This window comes from Pagrus pagrus (genome assembly GCF_965226575.1).
Source record: "Pagrus pagrus genome assembly, chromosome: 6".
In the NCBI taxonomy this organism is placed as follows: domain Eukaryota; kingdom Metazoa; phylum Chordata; class Actinopteri; order Spariformes; family Sparidae; genus Pagrus; species Pagrus pagrus.
This window is the reverse complement of record NC_140190.1, coordinates 32,740,998-32,766,404: the sequence shown is the minus strand read 5'-3', so window position 1 is coordinate 32,766,404 and position 25,407 is coordinate 32,740,998. Positions and strand designations below refer to the sequence as shown.

The window sequence follows — 25,407 nt, the reverse complement described above, 5'->3', positions numbered from 1 at the left end:
TCATGATTGTTTTCATTTCAACATATGTAAGCAGTGTGCCACCTAAATTTTAAATTAACTCCCATCCATGGAGCAGCAGTGGCTCTGATTGGCCAAAGGATTTTGACCAGTCATGGTTCTTGCTGCTGCTCTGTGGGTTGAGCATTCAACCTCAACGATAAGAACTGAAATTGTACCACTAGAGGTTTCCTGAATGAAATAGTAAACTAGACAATCGAACAGAACCGACATTTACATTTGACACATTTTTAATATATTCCTTGGAGCCCCAAGGTGAGAACACAACAATTATTTTATTTGAATTACAGCCTCCGTGCACCACTCAAAATGCTGTTCTGAAGCTATGACAATCAATTGCAGGAAAATTTTTATCCTATTAGACACTTGTGTAAAATTTCATTGTAATTATCGTACAAATTGTTGAGTTATGGCCAAAAATGTGTTCTGTGAGGTCACAGTGACCTAGACCTCTGGCCACCAAAATATAATCAGGTCATCCTTGAGTCCAAGACTATATTTGTACAAAATTTGAAGAAATTCCCTTGAGGCATTCTTGAGATATCACCTTCATAAGAATGGAATGGACAACCTGAAAACATAATGCTGTTGTGGAGACATAAAAACACAGCAGATATCCTGAAAATACTGTGAACACCTTTGAGCATGGAAAAGCTGTTTATTAAAGCCTACACTTCATTACTGAAATACTACAGAAACAAAAACATCAGCTAAACACTTAATGATGGCAAATTTAATAAACTGTATCAGGAACAACAAATAACTTAAAGACATCAATACATTTATCATGATCCATGGAAACTACCAGGAAATAAAGTTTAATAGAATTAATTTGAAACACAAAGTAGAAGCTTGAGTCGTAGACAATTGGCACATATATTAAAAGCAACAACTCAAAACAAGTTTATTCAATAAAGCAGGCCAGTAACAGTTTTGGACCCGGGCTCATAACATGCAGTACTGGTGAAGTCTGGATGGTTTTACTTCCACCTTGTTCTGTATGTTGGTCTGCATCATGCAGAGAAGTAAGCAGAAGTCAAGGAGGGCTTTGTTAGCTGAGGAAACTCTAAAAACAGAAGGAAAAAAGGAAATGTATTGAAACCTCTATCACATTATCCTTACTATCATCTAACATGTCAATTCTACAACAAATCAACATTTGAATGCTGCACAGCATAACATAATTAGCTTTCAGTGGTGGCTGTGAAGAATTGTTTCCAACTCGTGTGATTCAAACATTTTCATAACTCCAGAGGCTTTTATTACCATTTCTACGTATTATTATCGTTGTTATATTCACTAAAGTCGCTACATAAAATAATTTTTAAAAAATAACTACAAGCGTCAATAAGTGGTATTTTCTGAATTTCCCAAAAATCGAGTCAAAATCTATAGCTCCTAAACCACTTTTTCAATTACTACTAATTAGGGGGGATTTACAAATACAGTTGATTAATTTCTCTAGATAAAATTAAATTAAATTATACAATTAGCACATTTTACTGCCTTTGGCATAATGAATAAAGAATGATGGGGTATATTAAATGTGGAATCCCCTCTGACATGAACAACAGGATTCTACCAAATATGGAGACATTTCTTAAAGGATAACTACCGTTTTTTACAACCTGGACCTTTTTTCTAGCAAAAGATATGGTAATTTACTCACCCAGATAACTTTGGTGTCATTTGGCGTCGTTTGGACGAAATTAGATCCAGTGTAGCGCCGATATATCCATATAATGCGAGTAACGGGGCAGCGACACACAGCCTCTATATAACGCATTATCTGCCACGAAACTAGTTAATTTCACTAACATTTTGTTACGATATGCTAGCGCTATTCCCCTCTGAGTCCGGGCTCATCCGTTATCAACATCCGGGGTCAAACTAGCAGTAGCAGCTACAGGTAAACAAGCCGGGCTGTCGCGGGTGCGCGTGCAGCTCAGAGACGACATCTTCCAGGTCAGAGGTAGTAGGTCAACCTACAGACCCCGGATGTTGACAATAGACGAGCCCAGACTCAGAGGGGAATAGCACTAGCATATCGTAACAAAATATTGGTGAAATGAACTAGTTTCGTGGCAGATAATGTGTTATATAGAGGCTATGTGTCGATGCCCCGTTACTCGCATTATATGGATATATCGGCGCTACACTGGATCTAATTTCATCTGAACGACACCAAATGACACCAAAGTTATCTGGGTGAGTAAATGACCATATATTTTGCTAGAAATAAGGTCCAGGTTGTAAAAAACGGTAGTTATCCTTTAAAAGCCAGCGGTTTAACGATTTGTTCATGGCATCAATTTAGAAACATGACAAATTCTTTATCCAAAAATATTGATGAACTGAAATCAAACATTTCAAGGACAATTCGTGTACAATTATAAATATGCCTGCCTTTAATGCTGACTGGTATCTCTCAACATCTTAAATGCCCGTGTTGATTAATTCACATTCAGGTATGAACCATTTGTTTTAAACATATCCTAAATGGATTTTTAAATGACTTTTTAAAAAAGAGTTGTTTCGATTCCGATACCAGTATCGGAAATGCTGTCGATGCTGCCGAAAATGCAGGTATCGTTAAGTACGTGAGTCAATGCACCGATCTGATACCAGGTAATTTAGAAACAGGACCCTGCTACTTCCCAGTTAGCTCCATTAGCTCTGCTTAACGTTATACACCATGAGATCCCAAATATATGCAAATAGCTTATAGTCCATGCAGTGCTCTAAATGATTGTGGTTTTACCTCTGTTAAGATGATTAGACAACAGACCATTGATTGGGATGCTATCATCTCTCCTCTCAAAGTACTTAGAATCCAGACCACTGAGGACAGAAAGAAAAACACATGAGCACACTTTCAGTCCTCATGGCCTTAGTGCTGTTCTACAACAAAATCCCTGTACAGACAAAATAAAAGCAGACTTTATTAAATTTTTAAACAAAATTCTCATTCAGATGCTAAGTTCTCTTCAGACTGAATGTATTCCACACAGTATATACCTACACCAGCATATACAGTAGAAAAAACTAAAATACTTGGGGGAGGAGGTCATCCAGACTCACATGTGTCTGTTAGCTGGCTGGATTGTTTGCTGCTCAGCAGGTGTGACATCAGCAGTCGCCACAGGAGACAGAGCAGGTTTGCCTGTCTGAGGATAAAAGAGTGCCTGGAAAAATACATCGCTATCGTTAACTCCAGTCCGTGATAATAGCTTGTAAAAGGTGAAAAGTTGTATGTAATATCTTGTTTTTCAAGCCAGGCATGTACCTTTAACAATAACTCCCCTAGACATTTTATATGAATAAGCATCATTAAGTTGACCAAATTAAAAAGGTGATATATGTAAGAATTAGTCACCTTGAATTTATACTACCAACAAATTTGGGCAGCATATCACCAGAGTAACTGCTAACTGCTGCGAACAGTCTATGTTTTTATGCACTCATGACTGTAGCTACTGTTAGCTTATTAGCGCAGTTAGCTGTGCAGCCAGCCAGACTACCAGCGGAGTGTTGGTGTTTTCACTGCTAGCGCAGGAGCTTTGGAATGCTGAGAGAAAGAGGTTTTCAGGCCCAGGGCTGACTGGCTAGCATGTTCAGTATATGTCTTCAACACAAATCATAGACACCTTTAACATTACAGCCAAACAGTTATTTCTTCACATTCTGTTGACAATTTTAGTTAATTTTTGAACATTTTGAAATAAGATTCTTACATACTGCACCTTTAAGTTCAAAACAGTTGCATTCTATATTTGATGCAACGTACAATAACACTGCTAATGCTTAGAATAGTGTGTATGTGGGAAGAATAATGCCAACATGAGCCCATGAATAAGTTTGGCTTAGTATGGCTATAAGCACAGCCAAGAGATCTCTCTTACCCTCTGTCCTGTTGTGGCGGATAAAACTGAAGGACTCTCTAAAGATTCAGGTGGCTCTCTGGACAGCTGCTTTTCATTCAGCTGCTTATTAAGCCAACTAATAACTGTAGAAAAGAAAAATATACATTTAATAAATATAAATGCCAACACTTTTATGTTGCTTCCTTTTTTCACGGGTTGAAGTAAAAGATCTAAGACTTTTTCTGTTCACATGAAAAGTTTCTTTCTCTCAAATTTGGGCCAGAAATGTGTTAAAATCTATTAGTGAGTAGTTGTTTTGTTTTTTTCAAGATGATCCATCAACCTGACAGATGTCCATATCTGGTGTGACCACCATTGGCCTCAACACATCTCTTTCACATAGAGCTGGTCAGGTTGTTGATTCTGGCCTGTGGAATGTTGGTCCCCTCCTCTTCAGGCTGTTGTACACATTGATCCAGAACATCCCACGCATGCTCAATGGCTGACATGTCTGAGTATGCAGGTCATGAAGAACTGGGATGTTTTCAGCATTCCAGCAATTGTGTAAAGATCATTGCAACATGCAACATGAGGTGAATTGCACAGGGCCTTAGGATCTCCACACAGCATCTCTGTGCATTCACATTGCCATTAAAAAAATGCACCTGTGTCCATTCAAAGCTTATGCCTGCTCATACCATAAACCGACCGCCACTATGGGACACTCTGTTCACAACATTGACATTAGCAAGCCGCCCCCCGACACATTGTCTGCACTCAGCCCAGTACAGTGAAGAGAACACTTCTTCTGATGCTAAGTAGCTTATGGTAGTGAAATGAACATTACATTTACAGTGAACAGCTCTGCTGGACAGCATGCCAACTGCACACTCCCTCAAAAACATGGTGGTCCAGTCTACCAGTCTACAGCGACCTGTGCAATAATCATGCTGCTTAATCAACATTGTGAAATGTCACACCTCTCAGGTTGATAGATGATCTCAAAGAAGAAATGCTGAGGAGTTTAACAAATTTCTGCTCAAAATTGGAGTGCTATAAACCTTTTGTGTGCACAGAAAGAAGTCTCAATCTTTTACTTCAACTTGTGAATAACGGGAGCTGAATGTAATATGAAAGTGTTGTTAACAACTGACAAGGTGCTTTAATCCTCATACTTTTGGACGAAGATGTGTTATCATTATCAGTGTGATGTTCAATGTTAGGAATTATCCAAGTATTGTAATTCACTGTTTTGACACATCCAGTTCTCTACAACCTACCTCGTCTTTGTACTGAGAGGACAACACCATTGTTTCTTAGCTTTATTACAATGTCCAAACAATCATTCAAATATAATGCAATAGATGGTTATATGCTTCTTGTCAATTGTTTTAATTGGATTTACTTAATCATTAAGAAATAGTCCCTAATAGGACTGCTGAAGATAACATTTTTGTATCTTCCAGAAGAACTTCTTCTGACTTCTTGCTTTGTTACACTGAACCAAATTATGCCGACATAATGCCGCCCTGATGTGTGATTGTAAACCGCATGCTGGAATTTCAGAATCATACAAGGTGTGATGGACATGACGTGTAACATAATGGCGTGGGCATCTAGTGTGACAAACAACATACGTGTTGGGTAACACTTTCTAAACAATAACTCTAACCCTGTTTTATGGCCATTGATCTCTTCCTCTGCTCAGAGGGAATGAAGTTTAGAGACCTTGCTGGGCTCTATCAAAGCGGCACACAGCAAAGCACAAGTGTCATTGCTAGTTTCTGACTGACACACTTGTCATTTTCACACCCGGTGCCACATCGTGTAAGCTGCAAATGTACTTGTGCCCATCTGTGCACCCCTGGGCACGATGGTCCTAAATGAGGTGGGGTCAGATGCATCATTGGTGCACTGCTGTCTTTAGGTCGCAGAAAGCAACTAAACCATAGACCAACAAAAACCTGGTTTAAAGTCTGGCACATGTTTTTCCTGCTATTTAAAGGAAGCATGAGTCAGATAGTAAGATGCACTCACTAAGGTGGGTTCACAATGCTCGTACGCTCAGTTTTACTGATTAGAGATGCTGCTTTCAGTCAGTTTTCCATGAGCGCGGTACATTTTAGAAGCAAAAGTAAAAACAGAAAATTTAAACTTGACAGGACGGAGGGAACTCTCCAGAGGAATTAAACTTTTATTATGATTCTTAAATAATTAATTACTGATGGACTTTAAGACAGCTGCTTTACTCCAAATAATTTTGATCCGTTGCCGTGTCAGGAGATTTACAGATTCAATGACATAACTGTCCCTCAGTGAAGATGAGTGCCACTGTTTAAATATGTGGAGAGGACACTACTTGGTTTAAATGATGTTATGCTGAAAACACAACTATGACTTTTTTAGACTCTAAATATAACCCCTTTGTACCTTGCGCCTTACTTTGCGCCAAGATTTTGAGCCGTTTAGTTAGCAAAGGGGAGTTGGTAACGCGCTAAATGCACTTGCGCTGACTTTAGACTATGTGTTATAGATCATTTGAATAGGTCCCGTTATCTTCCCATTGCAGGTATTTTTGGTTGCTGTCTTTTTATTTGAGTTAGCTTCTAACTGCTGCTAGTTGCTTTTTAAATCCCCCGATTGTGGGCTGCAAACAACATGTTATAAAATCATCCCATCTCCATCCCAGCTTGCTGGCTCACTCTTTTTACTCAGATGTTGATACTCTGTTACTACCTCCGCTACCGGCTTTAAGATAAAATATATAACACAAATCTGTGATTTTACTCTCGGTAACGGTGCATTTCATTTGGTCGCCTCTCACTATATCTTCCAAGGAAACATCAGACGATACGCCAGAGAGGGAGGATGGATATTGGAAAACGCGTACGAGCGTAACATGAACAAAACAAGATTTTCTTGTCCATGAACATTTCTGACTGAATCACATCAGATAGATCATTGGCAAAGGTGGCTGTTAAACAACCCCCATGATCCTATGCTACTTTACGTCATTAAAAACTACCATTACTTCAACATTGTAAAAAACAAAACTTAAGAAAGAAAAACATTTCCAAGAAGTGTTGGTATATAAAATGTCTCCAGTGGATAACAATACCATATAACAACACCAATACAATAATAGTTAGTCCAGTTATCACTGGAATTAGTGAGACAAATGTCCTCACCATTTTCATTTGTTTTTAACACCTCTCTGCTTTCATTGAGCTTCTGCACCGTCGTCTCCAACTGCTCTTTCAGTTTTGAAACCTGTAACATACAAATTATATTGTTATCAAGTATACATATAAAAAAACAGAATGCAATGCCTTGCAAATCCTTTCAAACCTAGATTCAATTGAATACGGTTAAACTTCATTTGATTGTAAATGTACACATTCTGAATTGTCTTTGGACATCACGGACATCATGTACTCTGGACCACTGCAAACCACTTCGTACAAGCGTACTTAAAGGATAACTACCGTTTTTTACAACCTGGACCTTTTTTCTAGCAAAATATATGGTCATTTACTCACCCACAACTTTGGTGTCATTTGGCGTTGTTCGGATGAAATTAGATCCAGTGTAGCGCCGATATATCCATATAATGCCAGTAACGGGGCATCGACACACAGCCTCTATATAACGCATTATCTGCCACGAAACTAGTTCATTTCACCAATATTTTGTTACGATATGCTAGTGCTATTCCCCTCTGAGTCCGGGCTCATCTATTGTCAACATCCGGGGTCTGTAGGTTGATCTACTACCTCTGACCTGGAAGATGTTGTCTGAGCTGTGCGCGCACCCCCGACAGCCCGGCTTGTTTACCTGTAGCTGCTACTGCTAGTTTGACCCAAATGTTGATAACGGACGAGCCCGGACTCAGAGGGGAATAGCGCTAGCATATCGTAACAAAATATTAGTGAAATTGACTAGTTTCGTGGCAGATAATGCGTTATATAGAGGCTGTGTGTCGATGCCCCGTTACTCGCATTATATGGATATATCGGCGCTACACTGGATCTAATTTCGTCCGAACGACGCCAAATGACACCAAAGTTATCTGGGTGAGTAAATGATCATATATTTTGCTAGAAAAAAGGTCCAGGTTGTAAAAAACGGTAGTTATCCTTTAAGGGTCAAAATGCGTGCCGAGTACGAAAAATGCGTAGGTCTGCGGCTTCGGCTTGTTATAGGGGAAGTGCAGTTTTTCTGAATAAAAAAATCTTGCATTTACGTTTGTCAACTGATTTAGCTTTATGAACTACATTGAGTAGGATAACATTTTGTCTCAGTTACTTAAAATCCTGATTGTTAGGCTAAAATTACTTCTATACCCTCAAAAGAGTGTATCAACACAATTTCTTGTGCTCCAGTTTGTAACACAGCCTATTCACTTAGAAACGATGAGAAAAAAAAAAACATGCAAAAAAGTGCATCTGTAAGTACTAATAATTGTCAACCAAAATGGAACAAAATCAACAAATACAGAACAAATAGTACGATACTGGTGATCAGTCTGCTTTCTATAAGTTTACAGCCGTGAATGGATACAAATACTGTATACTCCAAGTGAGACAATCGCAAAGGAAGACAATTATAAGATAGAAAGAAATAATAATATGGTGCTGCTATACTGTACTGTAGTTGCACTACTCCAGCAGAACACAGTTCTTAGAGACCATTTAAGATGATGGTTATGTATCCCTGACGCTCACACACAATCTCTCTTAAGCATCTAGCAGCGATTATAGCCCAACTTTCGAGATTCAAAGTAACTGCAGGTTTTACATTTTTTTGTAGCTACATCATAAACCCTTGAATATAAAAACGACTCATCGAAATCAGTTGAGAAATGTAAATGTAATGTAAATATGTTTACAGGCCAGTCTTGCCAATATGGTGGTGATGTTGACATACAATTCAACTTCATTACTGTATTCAAGTGGTGAGCAGTGCTGGCTCTGGCCTGTGAGAGCTAACCAATCAGAGTAGACTGGGCTTTTTAGGAAGGGGGCCTTAAAGAGACAGGAGCTCAAACAGACAGACAGTTTCAGACACTGAGATAATATTGTGGGGCAGCAGTGGACATTGTGAGGAAACTGATTTATTTCTTGAACATAAGAGCATAAGAACCTATTTTAGTAGCAACCCAAAACCAAGTATAAACCTGAAAAATTTTAAGATATTATGAAAGGCCTAAAGACTATAAATGTATCTTGTCTGCAGTTCCATGATTTGAAGACGTACCTGCTCATTCTTGGTGATGACCTGCTGCTGAGTGCTCTGCAGATCCTTTGTAACACCCTGAAGTTTGTCTGATACATCCTGGAGGACTTTCTCCTGTGACACAGTCACAGTGTTTTTTACTTTTATTTTTCCAACTAGGCCTCGGACCTCCCCCTGCAGCTTCTTAATGATACCATTAGCCTGGATAAAAATGAAGATAAAACAAGTTAACATACTGGATTGGACCACATTCAACATAAAGTGAAGTAATACACCGAGTTGCCAGTTTATTAGGTAAATGAGCAAGTGTTACTATTACATAATGTCCACCCAATTTATTGCAGGACAGTTGGCTGTTGACTATCTAGACTTTAACAAGGTGTACCTTATAGACTGCCAACTGAGTATATGAAGAATACCGATATACAAGCATAGACTGTTTTTTCACTAACCTTAATTAGCTCCTCAGACAGTGATTTCACCGTTGCTTCAAGTTTTCTAATCTGGAGTTCTTTACTTTCAGCATTTTCTTCCACTGATTCCTAAAAAAACAAAAAACATTTATGTAAAATATATATAAACAAGAAGTACAAAGAAAACCCTTATTTACAGAATAAGTCTGGTGTTAGTCTACATTTTTCTCACTGCCTATAAAATCTAAATGAACAATACCAGCACCGTAGGCTGTGCAAAGGCCCCATACTGGAATTGAAGGAATCACAAGGTCCCAAGCACTGACCGGTTTGAGGACCCTATTCGAATGATTAGGGCATTATTCATCTATTTATTTTTTGTCCAAATAAATCATATTTTTGTCATGCTTGAAAAGTCATGAAACTTTGCACATATGGGCAAACATTTAGAAATGTTATAGCGCATGGGCGGCACACAGTGACTCGGTAACACCCACTAAACAGCAGCCCCCGTGGCTAGTTTGACCAATATGCATGAAATTTAGGGCACATGTATGTTATGGAGATCTACAAAAAAGTCTCTTGGTGCCATGACCTACAATACGGTGACAAGACGTCCCCATTTGCCAGGGGTACTCCCCGTTTTCCAGGGGTAGTCCCCGTTTTCCGGGGTTTGGCTCAGTTTTGGCCGCCTCTCCCCAGCTGCAGCTGTCCCTGGAAATGTCTGGTAAAAACAAATATATCTTGAAAGACCAGGGAGCAGACTTGACGTCTCAGTCACGTTGTACTTGTTTAGCCAGCACGCTTTGTGTTCCTACCATCCTCTTACACCTACCGCACATGGTCTTAATGTCTATGGTAAATGCCAGCCTGATTAATTTACAATACATGTGAATAAGTAATAATGAAGTTGATTTAATGTCCGAATGAAAATCTATTTTGTAAGAGACTGGGATTCGTTGGTGGGCCTTTGCTTTGCTTAAATTGCCTACTTTTAGACATTACGAGAAACCTCATCACACTCAACTTCTACCTCTGCAGCCGTGCATTGAATCAGAATCAGAATCAGAATTTCTTTATTGTCATCGCACACAAGTACAACAAAATTGAGTAAGCAGTCCTCCTGACTGGTGCAGAATTCTCCCATTATCTGGCTGGAGAAATACTGGTACAGCATTGACTTGTACATTGTAGACTTGTAGTTCTCGAGACTGGTCTTGGTCTCACTTTTTTGTGGCACACAAAAGCAGCACACTATATAACTTCACATAAATTAACGTGAATTTGCCAACCTAAATGCCTGGTGAACAAGCATGCTAGCTTGCAATTTACATTAAGCATTTGTCATCATGATCATACCCACTTCATATTTGGGTGAAGGCAGGGGAATAAATCCGGCACTATGATTAATTAACTATTCTTCTTTTGCTTTTCTTAAGTCTAGACGATGCTGCCTCTTACCACCAGACTTGAGTACTGCATGTGTACAATTCAACTGAAAGGCAGGAAAGGCTTTATGTGCAGTGAAGAATGACAACTCGTACCAGTGTACCTTGATGTCAAAATGCATACAGGTTAGCAGGTCTAGAATATGCCAAAAGTGTAACTTACTCTTAAATGAGATAATATAAGATGTACCTTTAATGTATCCCCTGTAGAAGAAATTAAATTTACTTAGCTGTAATTTACTGTTATTGTGCTGTTCTTTCTTACACTATTAAAGCTTTGACGGTAATTTGAGAAAATATGCATTCGAAGTTGCAACTCATACCTTCTGCTGCTGAGTGGCTTCCAGCATCTCTTTTGTGCGCCGCATGAGCTGGTCCTTATCTTTGATCTCCTGTTCTAGAACAGCTACTCTCATCTGCAGCTGGCTCAGCAAACGCTCCTTCTCATGAACCTCTGTGTCCAGAGTGCTGTTCTCCCTCCTTAGAGACAGGACCTGCTGCTTCAAACGCTGGCACTCCTACACACACACAACAATTGATGTTGTCAACAATAATCATTATTCATCTACATAGTTAGACAAAGAACACAAAACACCCCACCACACGAGCCCTGCATTAAAGTCTTTCAATCAAAGATGGTGGTCATTATAGAGGCCACAGTTTGTACTGTTATTGTACAAATATCCCACTAAGTGTCTGTCAGTCAGTCTTTGCTGGTGCAATTTTACTATAACATACTGTATAACCAAAATGTGGGAATTCCCAGTAAGTCATAATTGAGTGTATGCGTGTGTGTGTATCTGAGAACTAGAGATCATGTTATGCATATCTCTGCTGCACAGATGGAGATGCGTCTTTCTATATTAGGTATGTCTGTCGCAATTATAACGTGATTGCCTGATTGTCAATCAAGAAAGTTTTTGCCTGATGTTAAAAATTACAATGAAAAGATTGAAAATAATATGCATTTATATCAGCTGGGATGAGGCAAATACATTTCTACCTGGGCACAAGGCAGGAAAATATCATGGTAAATATGCTAGAAGAACTCACCTAGAGTCTCCCTGTTAATGTTATAGATTTTATAGATCTTGAAAAAAATCATGTTGCAAAATCCCATAGCTGTACTCAAAATACTTTTTAAGTTATGAATTTTGGCCCTCTGAGCCCTCACTAAAATGCTAAAATTTCTTATGTGTATTCTAAACCCTTGGCAACTTATTTGGTCCTGAATAAACAAACACTTTTTGGATTTATTATACTATTTTTAGTATCCCACAATGGGGAAATTCTCTTTTCCACTCACATTACACACACACACACACACACACACACACACACACACACAGTGTATAGAGGAGATGAGTGAGGCTGAGGGGGCATTGGGCTGCCACATGCACGGCGCCCAATGAGCAGTGTTAGGGGTCGGTGCCTTGCTCAAGGGCACCTCGGCAAGGCCCAGGATATGAACTAGCATTCTCCATTACTAGTCCACATCACACTTTTTTTTGGTCCAAGTGGGACTTGAACCAGCCACCTTTGAGTCCCCAAGCCATGTCCCTATGGACTGAGCTACTGCCGCCCCAAAAGAATTATTTTGACTGTAGATTTTCCCAAGAGGAATTCATTTAATGTCCTTGAAACTTTTGTTTGGGTTTATTTCCATTGTACATTTTGTACAAAAAATGAATAAGTAATAAAGCATCTTTGAATTTTTATATGTGTGTATTGTTTTACTCATTAACCAAAAGATATCAACAAAAATGCATATTCTAACTGAGGAAAAGTTAGGACACCCTACCCCCTAATAGCTAGTGTTATCCCCTTTGGCTGAAATAACTCCAGTGAGATGCTTCTTGTAGCCATCTACCAGTCTCTGACATCAGTCTGAGGAAAGCTTGCCCCACTCCTCAACACAGAATTCTTTCAGCTGTGAGATGTTTGAGGGGTTTCTTGCATGTTTCTTCCCATTGCATCTCAATGGGATTAAAATCTGGGCTTTGACTTGGCCATTCCAGGACTCCATTTCTTAGTTTTCAGCCAGTCCCTGGGGGATTTACTGGTATGTTTTGGGTCATTGTCATGTTGCAGGGTCCAGTTCCGCTTCAGCTTTAATTTTTTTTAAAGATGGTCTCACATGTTCCTCAAGTACCCTCTGATACACGGTAGAATTCATGGTGGATTCTATGATGGTGAGCTGGCCAGGTCCTGCTGCAGCAAAGCATCCCCAAACCATGATACTTCCACCTCCATGCTTCACAGTTGGTATGAGGTTCTTTTCCTGGAATGCTGTATTTGGTTTACGCCAAACATGTCCTCTGTTCTGGTGTCCAAATAATTCAATTTTAGACTCTGTCCAAAGAACATTTTTCCAGAAGTCCTGCTCTTTGTCTACGTTCTCTCTGGCAAACTTCAGTCTGGCCTTCATGTTTTTCTTAGAGAGCAAAGGTTTCCTCCTTGCACACCTCCCATGCACACCTCCCTCTTTCTTATTGTAGAGGCATGCACTTTCACATCAACAGTAGCAAGAGCCTGCTGTAGGTCCCGTGATGACATTTTAGGGTTTTTGGTGACTACTCTTCGCAGCTTGCGGTCTGCTCTCGGGGCATTGCTTGGACGACCAGACCTGGGCATGTTGGCAGTTGTTTTGAATGTCCTCCACTTGTAGACTATTTTCCTAACAGTGGAATGGCTGATTTCAAATTCTTTCAAGATCGTTTCAAATCCCTTACCAGACTCATAAGCTGCTACAATCTTCTTTCTGAAGGCCTCAGACAGCTCTTTCGATCTCACCATGGCGTTCAATTCAATTCAATTCAATGGGGGCTTTATTGGCATGAAAGTTTAACAACAATTTTGCCAAAGCATCTGTCCAAACACACCACCAAGATTGATTTATATTAATTATATATACAGTGTGTGTGAGTGTGTGTGTCGGTCACTCACTGTCCCTCAGGTTGTGGCATGTTGACACATATTGGGCAGCAATGTATGCCCTGTCTCCTTCTCCCAGGAGTATTTTTAATTTTGATATGTCTTTCAGCTCTTTGAACTCTGAGATTACCGAATTCAATTTATTAAAATAAATGTTCCTGGTTTCGTTGAATGCTTTACATTGTAGGAGAACGTGCATCTCTGTCTCAACCTCACCTGTCGAGCAGTGAACACATATTCACTCTCACTTCAACAGTCAGAAGTACACCAAACTAAATGTCTGAGGTTTAAATAGGGCAAGCCTCCTTCAAAATGCTGAGTAATTATGTTCTTACCTATTACCTATATTGCATATAGGGGATGTCATCCTGTTCTGTATGTCTAGACAAAATGTTAATCGTAGTTCCTTAGCTCAACGCACATATATTATATGACAATTTCAAACTCTCTGAGCTAATTTCTGACATAATCAAGTTGCACTGAAACAATACAGAAAGTCTGCAATTATCCCACTTGAAACAGGTTTTGGGTGGATACTGCAAAATGGAATGCAAAATAACCAGAATTATTTAAAAAGTGCAGTCATGATTTATTCCATCATTAAGCAGTTTGATGTGATAGTGAGATCATGGAGCCCTGCTCAATTAGGAAATCCTAGAAAAAGAAGCCAACTGTCACAAGATAGCCTATGGAGAAGTTGATTATTTTTAAGTTTCCCTGAATTGTTGATGTCAGAAATTAGCTCAGAGAGTTTGAAATTGTCAAATAATACGTATCTTGGTCATCACACATCACCACCTGGTTTAAAAAAAAAGCACAGAAAGGCTCTTCCTACAGAAACTTAGGAAGGCTAAATTCTGGAGCAAGATTCTGGTCAAGTTTTACAGAGGAGCAATAGAAAGCATCCTGACTGGAAACATCACAAACTGGCATGGCTCATCATGGCCCAGGACAGGAAGCTCTGATTAAAACCACCCAAAACATCAATGGTACCATCTACAGAGCATCAGTGATATTGGTGAAGTGAGATGTCTTCAAAGAGCCCAAAGATACTAAAAGACAACACCCACCCAGCCACAGTCTGTTCACCCTGCTGCCATCTGACAACAGATACAGAAGTATCTGCTGACATACCACCAGACTACAGAGCAGCTTCATTCCCCAGGCTGTGAGAGTCCTCAATTCATCATCACCATCATATTTTCCAAAATAGATGTAGCAGGACTCAAACATTGTTTCATTATTTAAACCCTTGTGATTTAAAAAAAATACAATACATTTAACTTGGAACCTTGTAACACACACACACACACACACACACACACACACACACACACACACACACACACACTATTTACGTGTGTGTGCAATGTGCCATTGCTTTCTGTGGCTAATGCACAGTAGATTTGCGGCGAATAAACACTCGTTAGAGAAATGTGAATAAATACAAATGTCAAACTGGTTTCACTGGTGGTGAACATACCATTAAACAAACAAAACTGCTGATGAAACTTCCTCTCAGGCCCAAATGTTCTTGGATAAGGTAATGGTCCTCACTTTTTGGATTTCAACAGGCAATCAAATGAAACGCACTGTTATCTTGAGTTAAATTGTGGTTTTCTCTGGTTAGAACATTGTTGGAAACATTTGGGATAATGTACGTACACAGCTCAACAAAATGTACAACGAAGGTCTAGTTGTTTTAAGACATTTAAATGCAGAAATGCCAAGTCATTCCTCACCCACACTCTTTATTCGCTTACCTCCTCTATGCCTACTAGTTTGATCTTCTGGTCTCTGATGACAGACTCGTTCTTGTATTTCCTCTCTGTTAGCTCTTTGCAGGAGGCCTCCAGTTCTGACAGCCTGCTCTGAAGCTGTTGGCTGCTCTTCTTATGTGCACTATCCAGCTCCTGACGCAGCTGTTCAGTCTGTTGCTGAAGCCTGCCCTGTGACTGAAACAGCGTAAAGACAAAGAAAAAGAGACCAAGAGAGTTAATGTCTGTTGTAGAGAAAAAATATAGCCAGTACAAGCCCTGTTTCAATCTCCATCAATTTAAAACATACTCCATGCATGTCAGGAATCTTACCTCTACAGCCTTTTCTCTTTCTGATTGTAACTCCAGAGAATGACGGCTGGACAGACAGCTGGTCTGACTAGTCCAGTCTGAACGCAGTTTGTCAAGCTCTTTAGTCTTCTCAGACAGAGTCTGTGAAGGAAATACAGAGATGTTAAGTAGTGTTTCTTTGTTAATCATGCTAATAACAGTGATAACATACTAATTTTACATAAACCTCTGTTTGTATACATCATTCAGCATCAAAAATGTCATGAGGTTAAAGCAGTCTGCAACCAACTATATATTAATATAGGTGATCGTTACAGTATCTGTTGTCAATAGCTTTTTTAACGGATTGAAAAAAAAAGTATCCTCCGCGGTGGCAGTTGAGAAAAAACGTAATTTCAGACTCTGTTCACATGGCTTTTTTATTCCCTGAGAAACTAATGATAGGCTTAATGATATTCCAACTATCCAGTTAAACCTGATCTGTTATTTGGCATTCAATGACATGCATTTTGAATGATATAAACATAATTATAATGGCATTAATATTCAGGAAATATAATTAGCCTGCATTATACTTGATGGTTGGAAGTAAAGGACCTGGACAACAGATAGAGGGGCACTAGCCCAAAAAAGGTTTAATATTTTAGACAGAGACCCAACAATGTGGTGTTCTGTAGAATCTGCATAATAGAAATGGCTTAACACAGCAGCACAACTGCTACGCTAGGACACTAGAAGCTAGAGTTTCCCTAAGTATTTTGTCAAGGCGGCAGCAACAGCAATTGTTATTTGTAAATGTTTCTCCATGTTTAAAAGTAACCTCTGCACCGCTGCTGTTACAGCAACATAATGTGACATCATTTAAATAACGAAATCCCTGTTGCCACCTAGAGGCAGCAGGACAGATTTGTTGATTAATCTGTAGCCTCCTATTTGTGGCCCCACCAGATTGCTAAAACCAGATTACTTAACCATCCCTATATCTCATACGAGGGATGCACTGGCACTATGATAGAACGAACTCCACATTCTCCCATCAAATGCAACGTGACTTAGGTAAGCACGTTTCCACAGAGTATTCCGTAGCAGGGTAAACAGTCACAGACCAGGAAGTGTCCTTCAGAACTGGCAGCATTGCATTGTGTTATAAAATACTTCAAAGTAAGTTATCACGTCTCCTGAATCTCCTTTCTCACCTGGGTTAATCAAATGAACAATAATGCATCAACACAGGCTGCTAAAGAATGATCCCACACACCTTTACAGACATCAAAAGTCATCGGTTATAACCCATAATTATGCCTGTTTATGGGAAATATTGGATTTATCACAGCCCCAAAAGGTGCATGTTGGCACTACCTAATACATGCACTTACACAATTAAAATAATGCAATTGCAAACTCAAACTCCACTCACTTTTTCTTTTCGCTGCTTTGTTATCCACTGTTTACATGACGTTGTACATTAACATCAATGTTCACTCTTGATGTACAAGTGACATTCTTACAGGGTTTAAAGTCTTTACAATATCATTTTAGACATCTTTTATAAATTAAAGATTTTCTGACAGCCCAATTTTACTCCATGCAACAAAAGCTACAGGCGTCGAGACTCCAGCCTCAACCTCAGTACATGGGACACACACTCTACTAGTTGAGCTATCTAAGAGCTATATTAAATTCAATTGCTCATCCTGCCTTCAACAAGTAGGCTATTTTTCCTAAAGGTTGGATGACCATAACGCAATATTCAATAAATCTGAAAACATTGTGTGGCCAATATACTGAGGTTGAGGTTGAAAATTGGGCCATCTTAAAAACATTATATTTTGAATTGTTCACCAGAGAAAAGGCTTTCAAACATCAAGTCAATGACAAAGCGCACCTGTTGGGCATAACTCAGCTGCCTGGACAAATCATCTTCAGTCTTCTTAAGCTTCATCTCTAGGGCCTGCTTTTCTGCCTGAAACATTGAGAAGACACATCTTTATAAACATGACTTAGGAAATGAATGCTCCACTGAAAGCATTATTTCATCAGCTAAAACCTACATATTTCTAAAGATATCCATGTGAAGGTTTGCATATCTGTTGATTTTCAAATTTGAATAGATTTCTACATCTCTTTCTCTATTTGTTGTCTAATATGTTGTTATGACTTCTTAAAAGGTAGGTCAATACAAGAGCATCAATTCATTGAACTGCTTTAACTGAACCAGCTGATACTGTATGTACAAGCAAATTACATAAGTAATGAGCCCAGTCAACCACTTCAACACCAGATATAAAATCTCTTGGCATTGTTTTGATCAGCCTCTCCCTTTAGAGAACTCCACAAGACAAAGTCATTAGTTGTTTTGATAAGATACACTTGAGTTTTTAAAGGTTTAATCAAAAGGCCAGACAGTATTATAATCATGAATTATGCAGAATGAGCTGACCTTCAGAGAGGAGAGACACACTGCCAGATAGTCTTTAATCTCTTTGTCAGAGCCTTGAGCAAGCCGTAAAGACAAGTGGTTCAGGTGTTTGAATGCGTTTGTCTCTACAACACTGAAGTTGGCAGGGCCTTCAAGCACTGGAGACTGACACGACAAGTGCAGAAGAAACCTGTGGAAAAGGAAAATAAATAGTCATGTAGTGTGTGATGTTGTTTTATTTGAGTACATTATCATGAAATGTGTCTAATACTTTGTATACTCCACAGATTAAGGGTGCAACACGTGGAATTGGCCATCTGTTGAATTCATACTCCAAACAAATAGGAGCAGCATATCACCATTGTAACTGCTTACTGTATTCAGGAACTTCAAATAGTCAAAAAAGGGTCATCCAAATCCATAATTCTCAGCATTATTTGCATTTTTTTATGGTTTTAGATATTGTTACAAATTTAGCATTTGTTGCGATTCCTTGTATGAATATTCTAAGCATCAGCAATCACTTATTTTTCATCAATGAAACCCTAAGAAAGCCTGACAACATGTATGCGTATATATACACACGCATACACGTATATATACATACACACACGCATATATACATACACACACACGCATATACACACGCATACGCGTATATATACATACATATATACACATATACTGTATATACATATACATATATATATATATACATATACATACATATAAACATACACACACACACACACACACACACACACACACACACACACACACACACACATTAAGAGACCACTGCAAAATTATTCTAACATCTCTGATGTTACTATTTATAGGTATGTGTTTGAGTAAAATGAACAGTTTTGTTTTATTCTATCAACTACTGGCAACATTTCTCCTAAATTCCAACAAAAATATTGTCATTTAGAGCATTTATTTGCAGAAAAGGACAAATGGTCAAAATAATGAAGATGCAGTGTTTTGAGACCGCAAATGAAACAAAGAAAACAAGTTCATATTCATTTATAAACAACACAATACTAATGTTTTAACTTGGGAAGAGTTCAGAAATCAATATTTGGTGGAATAACCCTGATTGTCAATCACAGCTTTCATGCGTCTTGGCATGCTCTCCACCAGTCGTTCACATTGCTGTTGGGTGACTTTATGCCACTCCTGGTGCAAACATTCAAGCTGCTCAGCTTGGTTTGATGGCTTGTGACCATCCATCTTCCTCTTGATCACATTCCAGAGGTTTTCAATGGGGTTCAGTTCTGGAGATTGGGCTGGCCATGACAGGGTCTTGATCTGGTGGTCTTTCATCCACACCTTGATTGACTTAGCTGTGTGGCATGGAGCATCGTCCTGCTGGAAAAACCAATCCTCAGAGTTGGGGAACATTGTCAGAGCAGAAGGAAGCAAGTTTTCTTCCAGGATAACCTTGTACGTGTCTTGATTCATGTGTCCTTCGCAAACACGTATCTGCCCGATTCCAGCCTTGCTGAAGCACCCCCAGATCATCACCGATCCTCCACCAAATTTCACAGTGGGTGCGAGACACTGTGGCTTGTAGGCCTCTCCAGGTCTCTATCTAACCATTAGACAACCAAGTGTTTGGCAAAGCTGAAAATTGGACTCATCAGAGAAGATGACCTTACTCCAATCCTCTATGGTCCAATCCTTATGGTATTTTGCAAACCTCAGCCTGGCTCTTCTTTGCTTGTCATTGATGAAGGGCTTTTTTCTAGCTTTACATGACTTGAGCCCTGCCCCTAGGAGCCTGTTTCCAACCGTTCTCACCATGCACTTCACCCCAGCTGCCATTTGCCATTCTTTTTGTAGGTCACTTGATGTCATCCTACGGTTGCTGAGTGACATTCGAATGAGTTGACGCTCATCCCGGTCAGTGGAAAGTTGTTTTCGCCCTCTGCCGGTCTGTAGCTTTGTTGTCCCCATTGTCTGCTGCTTGACCTTGTTCTTATGAACCGCCGTCTTAGAAATTTTAAGGATGGAAGCAACCTGACGCTCACTGTATCCCTCTGCCAGTAAAGCCAGAATTGAACCCTTCTTTTCCTCACTCAAAACTTTTCTTTTCAGCTCTTTTGACATGGTCAATAGTTATTTTTTGATTCCAATTACTTTTGAGGTACTACTAGCACTGTATTTGCCATCCAGCTGGTCCTACTGCAAGAGGATAGTGATGACCACAGCAGTGGTTCTTATACTTTTCCTCGTTAAATAAGATTTGGATACAGGTGATCACCTAATCAGTACCTTATTAAGTAGAATGAGGTGTGCTTGTGTTGGGATTCAACAGACACTGGAATGGAACGGCTGTCATACATGTAGAGATGCTGATTTCAGAAAAATTTGCAGTGGTCTCTTAATTTTTTCCAGAGCTGTATATACTGTGTATGTATGTATATATATATATATATATATATATATATATATATACATATATATATATATATATATATATACACACACATACGTATACATACATACAGACCCACAATATTATTTTAAAAATGGAATTATTAGGAGGGACAGAATTAAGTACTAGTTCATAGAATTAGCGTGATTGAATGCTGTTTTTTTTTTTTGTTGACGAGTGTGATGTAGTGCAGTGGTTTGCATTCATACCTTGGATTGTCTGACTCCTGTTCTGAATAGCATAGATTCAGGAGGTCAATAAATTTCTGAGGAAATGAGGCAAAGTCTATCAGCAACCCCTGCTGGACTTTCAAACTACACAAACAAGGACAGAGAGAGAACAGTGAGAGTTAAAGAAAGCTTGTTCATCTTAAATTCAAACACTGAGCAATATGATTTATGCAATTCTACCAGTACTTACCTTTGGAAATCTTCTTCTGATATAGAGAGGTTGAAGAGGAAATATGGATCTATATCATCTGTTAGTTTTACTAGAAGATCCTAATATAATCAAAAGAACAGAAGGTTAGTCACCAGGAAAAGAGCCTGTCTTTTATAACAGTTATACAATAGAGGCTGAAGGGCTAAAGTGTAGTGTTGAGAGCTGCCATATTTTTACAATTAGCTGACTACAGAATTCTCAATCTCAAATCGTTAACACCAAACTCCAACTCACCCTTTTGTGTACTGGACTTGATGACATCTGAAGGTCAATGGTGACACGGATATTTGCTTTTCTGTCAAATTAAGACATTTAAACAGATGAATAACAATCAGACAGTATGCTGATGTAGGTTTGAGTCATCCAGGTCATGGTGATCTTAAGTGCGGCAACTGGACTAGTTTCAGTTTCTTGAAGACGTTTCACCTCTCATCCAAGAGGCTTCTTCAGTTCTAACTAACTGGAGGGGAGTTTGCAGGCTTTAAAACTCTGTGTGGGAGTGTCCTTACAGAGTTGATAAGGACACCTCTTCATTAACTAATGGCACAACACAGGAGGGCCAACTCCTCAGGTCAAGACTCTGCTGTCCACTTATATCTGAAGGAGAAAAATCATTCCTTTGAGGACAACAATGTAAACATCTTGGCCAGAGAAGAGAGATTATTTGAAAGAGGAGTAAAAGAATCCATCTGTGTCAAACTGGAACGACAGTCTTTGAACAGAGGAGGTGGCCTACGACATTACTTATCACTAGAGTTTAGATTCTCTGCCCGAGCCCGAACTTGGCCACCGGCCCGCTTAAAACAACAAGATTAGTGCTACATGTTTTTTCTGTTACCCTCAGTGATTCACAGACAAACGTGAATATTGTATTGGACTCATGATAATACAATGTTTTGCATGTTAGTTTCCACGATGAGAGCATTTTTGACTCTGATGACGAAGACACGCCAGAGCGAAGCACATCATCCCATCAGAGGATGACGTGAGGGCAACCAGCAGTGTCCGAGGACAAGAGAGAGGTTGATTTAGTCTCTTGAATATAAACTGAACTGCCATTTTGGAACTCTGATTATTCAACTTAATGACGACAACCATAATTACCATCAATAGCTAGTAAAAGTCAAAGGATTTCAGAGTGCTTAACAGAGTAGAGATTGGCGACATTCACTTTTATTCAACATTAACTAGACAGCATGGAGATTCAAAAGCCTTTCATTTAACACAAACAACAAACAACTTATCTAGCTAAAGACGTATTAAATACAGGTGTGGGTGCGTGTCTGGAAGCACCAAACAAAATGGAGTTTCGGGTTCAAAATGCCATGCACCATGGAGAGGATAAAGGAAACTACAATATGGCCAACGAGGGATGGATGAAAACAAAATATGTCTTTGTAAGGAGAGGGACAGATACAAACTCAACAGAGGACTGACTACAAGAGTGCATCTTCTCATGCTGCTACCATAGTTATCTCTGTCTCCAATACTGTGTCAGTACTAGTTACAATCCTTGGCTGGCTACTCAGCGCAATATGAAGTGTTAATATCAGAAAAGATGCAGTAAACTCTATTGATGTGTGCCTCATAATATTTTGTAATGTTTTCAACAATTCTGTTTTGAAGTTGTGATTAGCTAGCAGCAACTGAGCAGCAGAGCCCTGCTGTGTTTGGTTAATGGAGCAAACAGCTATGGAGCTAATAGCTTACGGTTAGCAAAGCTGATGGAATTAATGTCTAAACACACAACAGGACTGGGTTTTTGTTCAGAGGAACATCAAGCGTGAACTGCAGTTTAATGTGAAAACTAATCAAGTTGACTACTTCTTTAAGTTTTAATGGCAGTTGGCAAACCAGCCTATAGGTGCATTACCGCCACCTACTGGACTCAAGTTTAGCAGTAGATTGGCAGAAAAAAAACAAAAAAACAATATTCTCTTTTTAAGTCCTATGTTTACATAAAAGAAATAATTAGAAGATTAGGTGATTAGTACAGAAGCCCTAAAGGGCCATGCATTCATACACTTTATTTCCTCCGTTTTCCCATGATAACGAGTTAATTTCATTTGTTTTCTCGAGATCTCAAGTTATTATCTTGAAATAACAACTGCCGTTTTCCCGAGATAACGGGATAATTTTCTCGAGATAACGAAACTTTGTTTTCCCGAGATAACGATATTATTAATTCGAGATCTCGAGATAATGACTGTGATATGATAGGCCTGAGATTATGGAGACGCCCGGGACCTCGTAGCTGGTCAGCTATATAGTTAATGACGACATCAGGCTCACTTAGATTGCACCGCCGATATAGCTGAAGCCTTGCTAACCGTCTTTTTAGATTACACACACTAATGTGTATATTATCTGTAATAGCAAGGCATAATGCTATTTCAGCCTGTGTCAGGCCTTGATTGAAAAGATATGTGGCGCGGTGATCAATATGCTCCTGCTCCTCTGTCATTGTTACACTGAATGATGTTTCCTGCAATGATTTAATATACAACACTATTGTTTTGTTTTCTCAAGATCTCAAATTAATTATATTGTTATCTCGGGAAAACAAAGTTTCGTTATCTCGAGATCTCAAGAAAATTATCCTGTTATCTCGGGAAAACGGCAGTTGTTATTTCGAGATAATAACTCGAGATCTCGAGAAAACAAATAAAATTAACTCTATCACTGAAGTACTTCAGCTCAGTACAGATTGGAGGTAAAAGTTCTTTGAATGCTAATACTTTGCATTAACAACTATAGATGATGTGGAAAAAAAGTCTTACAAAACAATATTTTGATTCTGGGACGATTTATATTCACTTCGGGACAGTTTAAATAGTTTTTTGGGAGGGTGGTGTAAAAACTTAGTCTGGAGCCTTGAGATTAGATATTATAAAACCTTTTTCGTTGGAGAAGAATTGTTGCACTGAAGGAATGCATTGAAAACAATAATTTAATGTCAACCACAGAGCAAGAAAATATTACCCTGTTATCCAAACCTGGTAAGGACAAAAAATATATGATAACTTGGGACCAATAACAACTGAATGTGGATTACAAAATATTCACATGTTACAGACAATAGGTTGAAAGTGAGTTTAGGACAGATGCAGGGTTTCTTATAGAAAGACATCATATATAATAAACACAGTAACACTAGGGTGGTTCTGGATTTAATGGATTAAAATAATCTGATAAAAGACAATGGTTTCATTTTGTTTTTAGATTTTCACAAAGCCTTTGATTAATTTAAACATCCATTTATAAACTTTTGAATGTGTTGGTTTGGGTTTTAAATGTATTAGGGTAATTAATATGATGTATTAGTTATGTCCTCTTCCTCAGGGTATATCCAAAAGACCTGAGGTTAAACAAGGAATTCTTCAAGGTTGTCTTGTTATTTATTTTAGCTGCAGAAGGGCTGGCTTTTTTCTATTTAATCATTAGTCCATAACTCAGCTGGCAGATGATACTATCATCTATTCTATATCAAGACTTCAGGACAGATCCCGCTTGTTTTCAACAGTGCTTAGAGGCGACTACACTTAAATTAAAAGGACGTGAACTAGCTAATCTGTATAACGCTACCTGACCACCCTCTCATAGACATTACCTGGCTGGTCAACACTGTTGTTGATGTACACTAACGCTAGGTTACATCGACAGTGCATAACAAAAGACAGAAAGCGTTTTTTTAATGCTGCCAACAGATTAGAAAGAATTAATCATGACTCTCGAATGTACTTAAGATAGGCAATTTCACGTCAACGTCCACAGTCTTACCTTTCCTCACAGTCCGAGCACCTCACCTTCACTTGTAATACCTTGCTGAAAAGTTTCTCCATGTTTCTACCACACTAACCGAGTCGCTCACCGGGGTAGTAAACTGACGCGTTCGTACGCCGATTAATGTTAAAGGCACAAATACGTGTGAAGCGGTTAATAATGAGAGGCGTCTGCGTCGCACGAAACGTTCACATTTTCATGTAATCTCCACAATATTATTGAATTGGCGCTTTTTAGCCGCCAACTGAAACGCTCTGGAAATTGAACGTTAACTATCTTCTTCCTCCTGACGTATAACAGCTTTGGGCAGCCGTAAAGCCCCTTACCGCCACCTACTGGCTGGG

At 39.0% G+C, this 25,407-nt stretch overlaps 1 protein-coding gene across 1 annotated transcript; it reads right to left on the bottom strand.

Moving 5' to 3' along the window:
* Positions 1–656: 656 nt before the first annotated feature.
* sass6 (SAS-6 centriolar assembly protein) lies at positions 657–25,310 on the bottom strand. The gene is made up of 16 exons (XM_084355372.1): positions 25,061–25,310; positions 21,515–21,575; positions 21,260–21,339; positions 21,049–21,153; positions 18,421–18,589; positions 17,866–17,943; positions 16,002–16,121; positions 15,675–15,866; positions 11,301–11,495; positions 9,569–9,658; positions 9,138–9,317; positions 7,070–7,151; positions 3,921–4,024; positions 3,100–3,203; positions 2,780–2,859; positions 657–1,084 (listed from the first exon to the last, which is right to left on the bottom strand). Exons 1-16 carry the CDS (start codon positions 25,120–25,122, stop codon positions 1,032–1,034), a joined length of 1,755 nt encoding a protein of 584 aa, XP_084211498.1. The 5' UTR covers positions 25,123–25,310; the 3' UTR covers positions 657–1,031.
* Between the last annotated feature and the right edge of the window lie 97 nt (positions 25,311–25,407).

Coding starts and splice junctions, on each gene's coding strand:
- sass6 (XM_084355372.1), bottom strand. CDS start 25,122: ATGGAGAAACTTTTCAGCAAGGTATTACAAGTGAAGGTGAGGTGCTCG. Junction 18,590..21,048: donor CAGGAGTCAGACAATCCAAG/GTATGAATGCAA, acceptor CCTTTTCCACAG/GTTTCTTCTGCACTTGTCGT. Junction 4,025..7,069: donor GTTAAAAACAAATGAAAATG/GTGAGGACATTT, acceptor TCTTTTCTACAG/TTATTAGTTGGCTTAATAAG.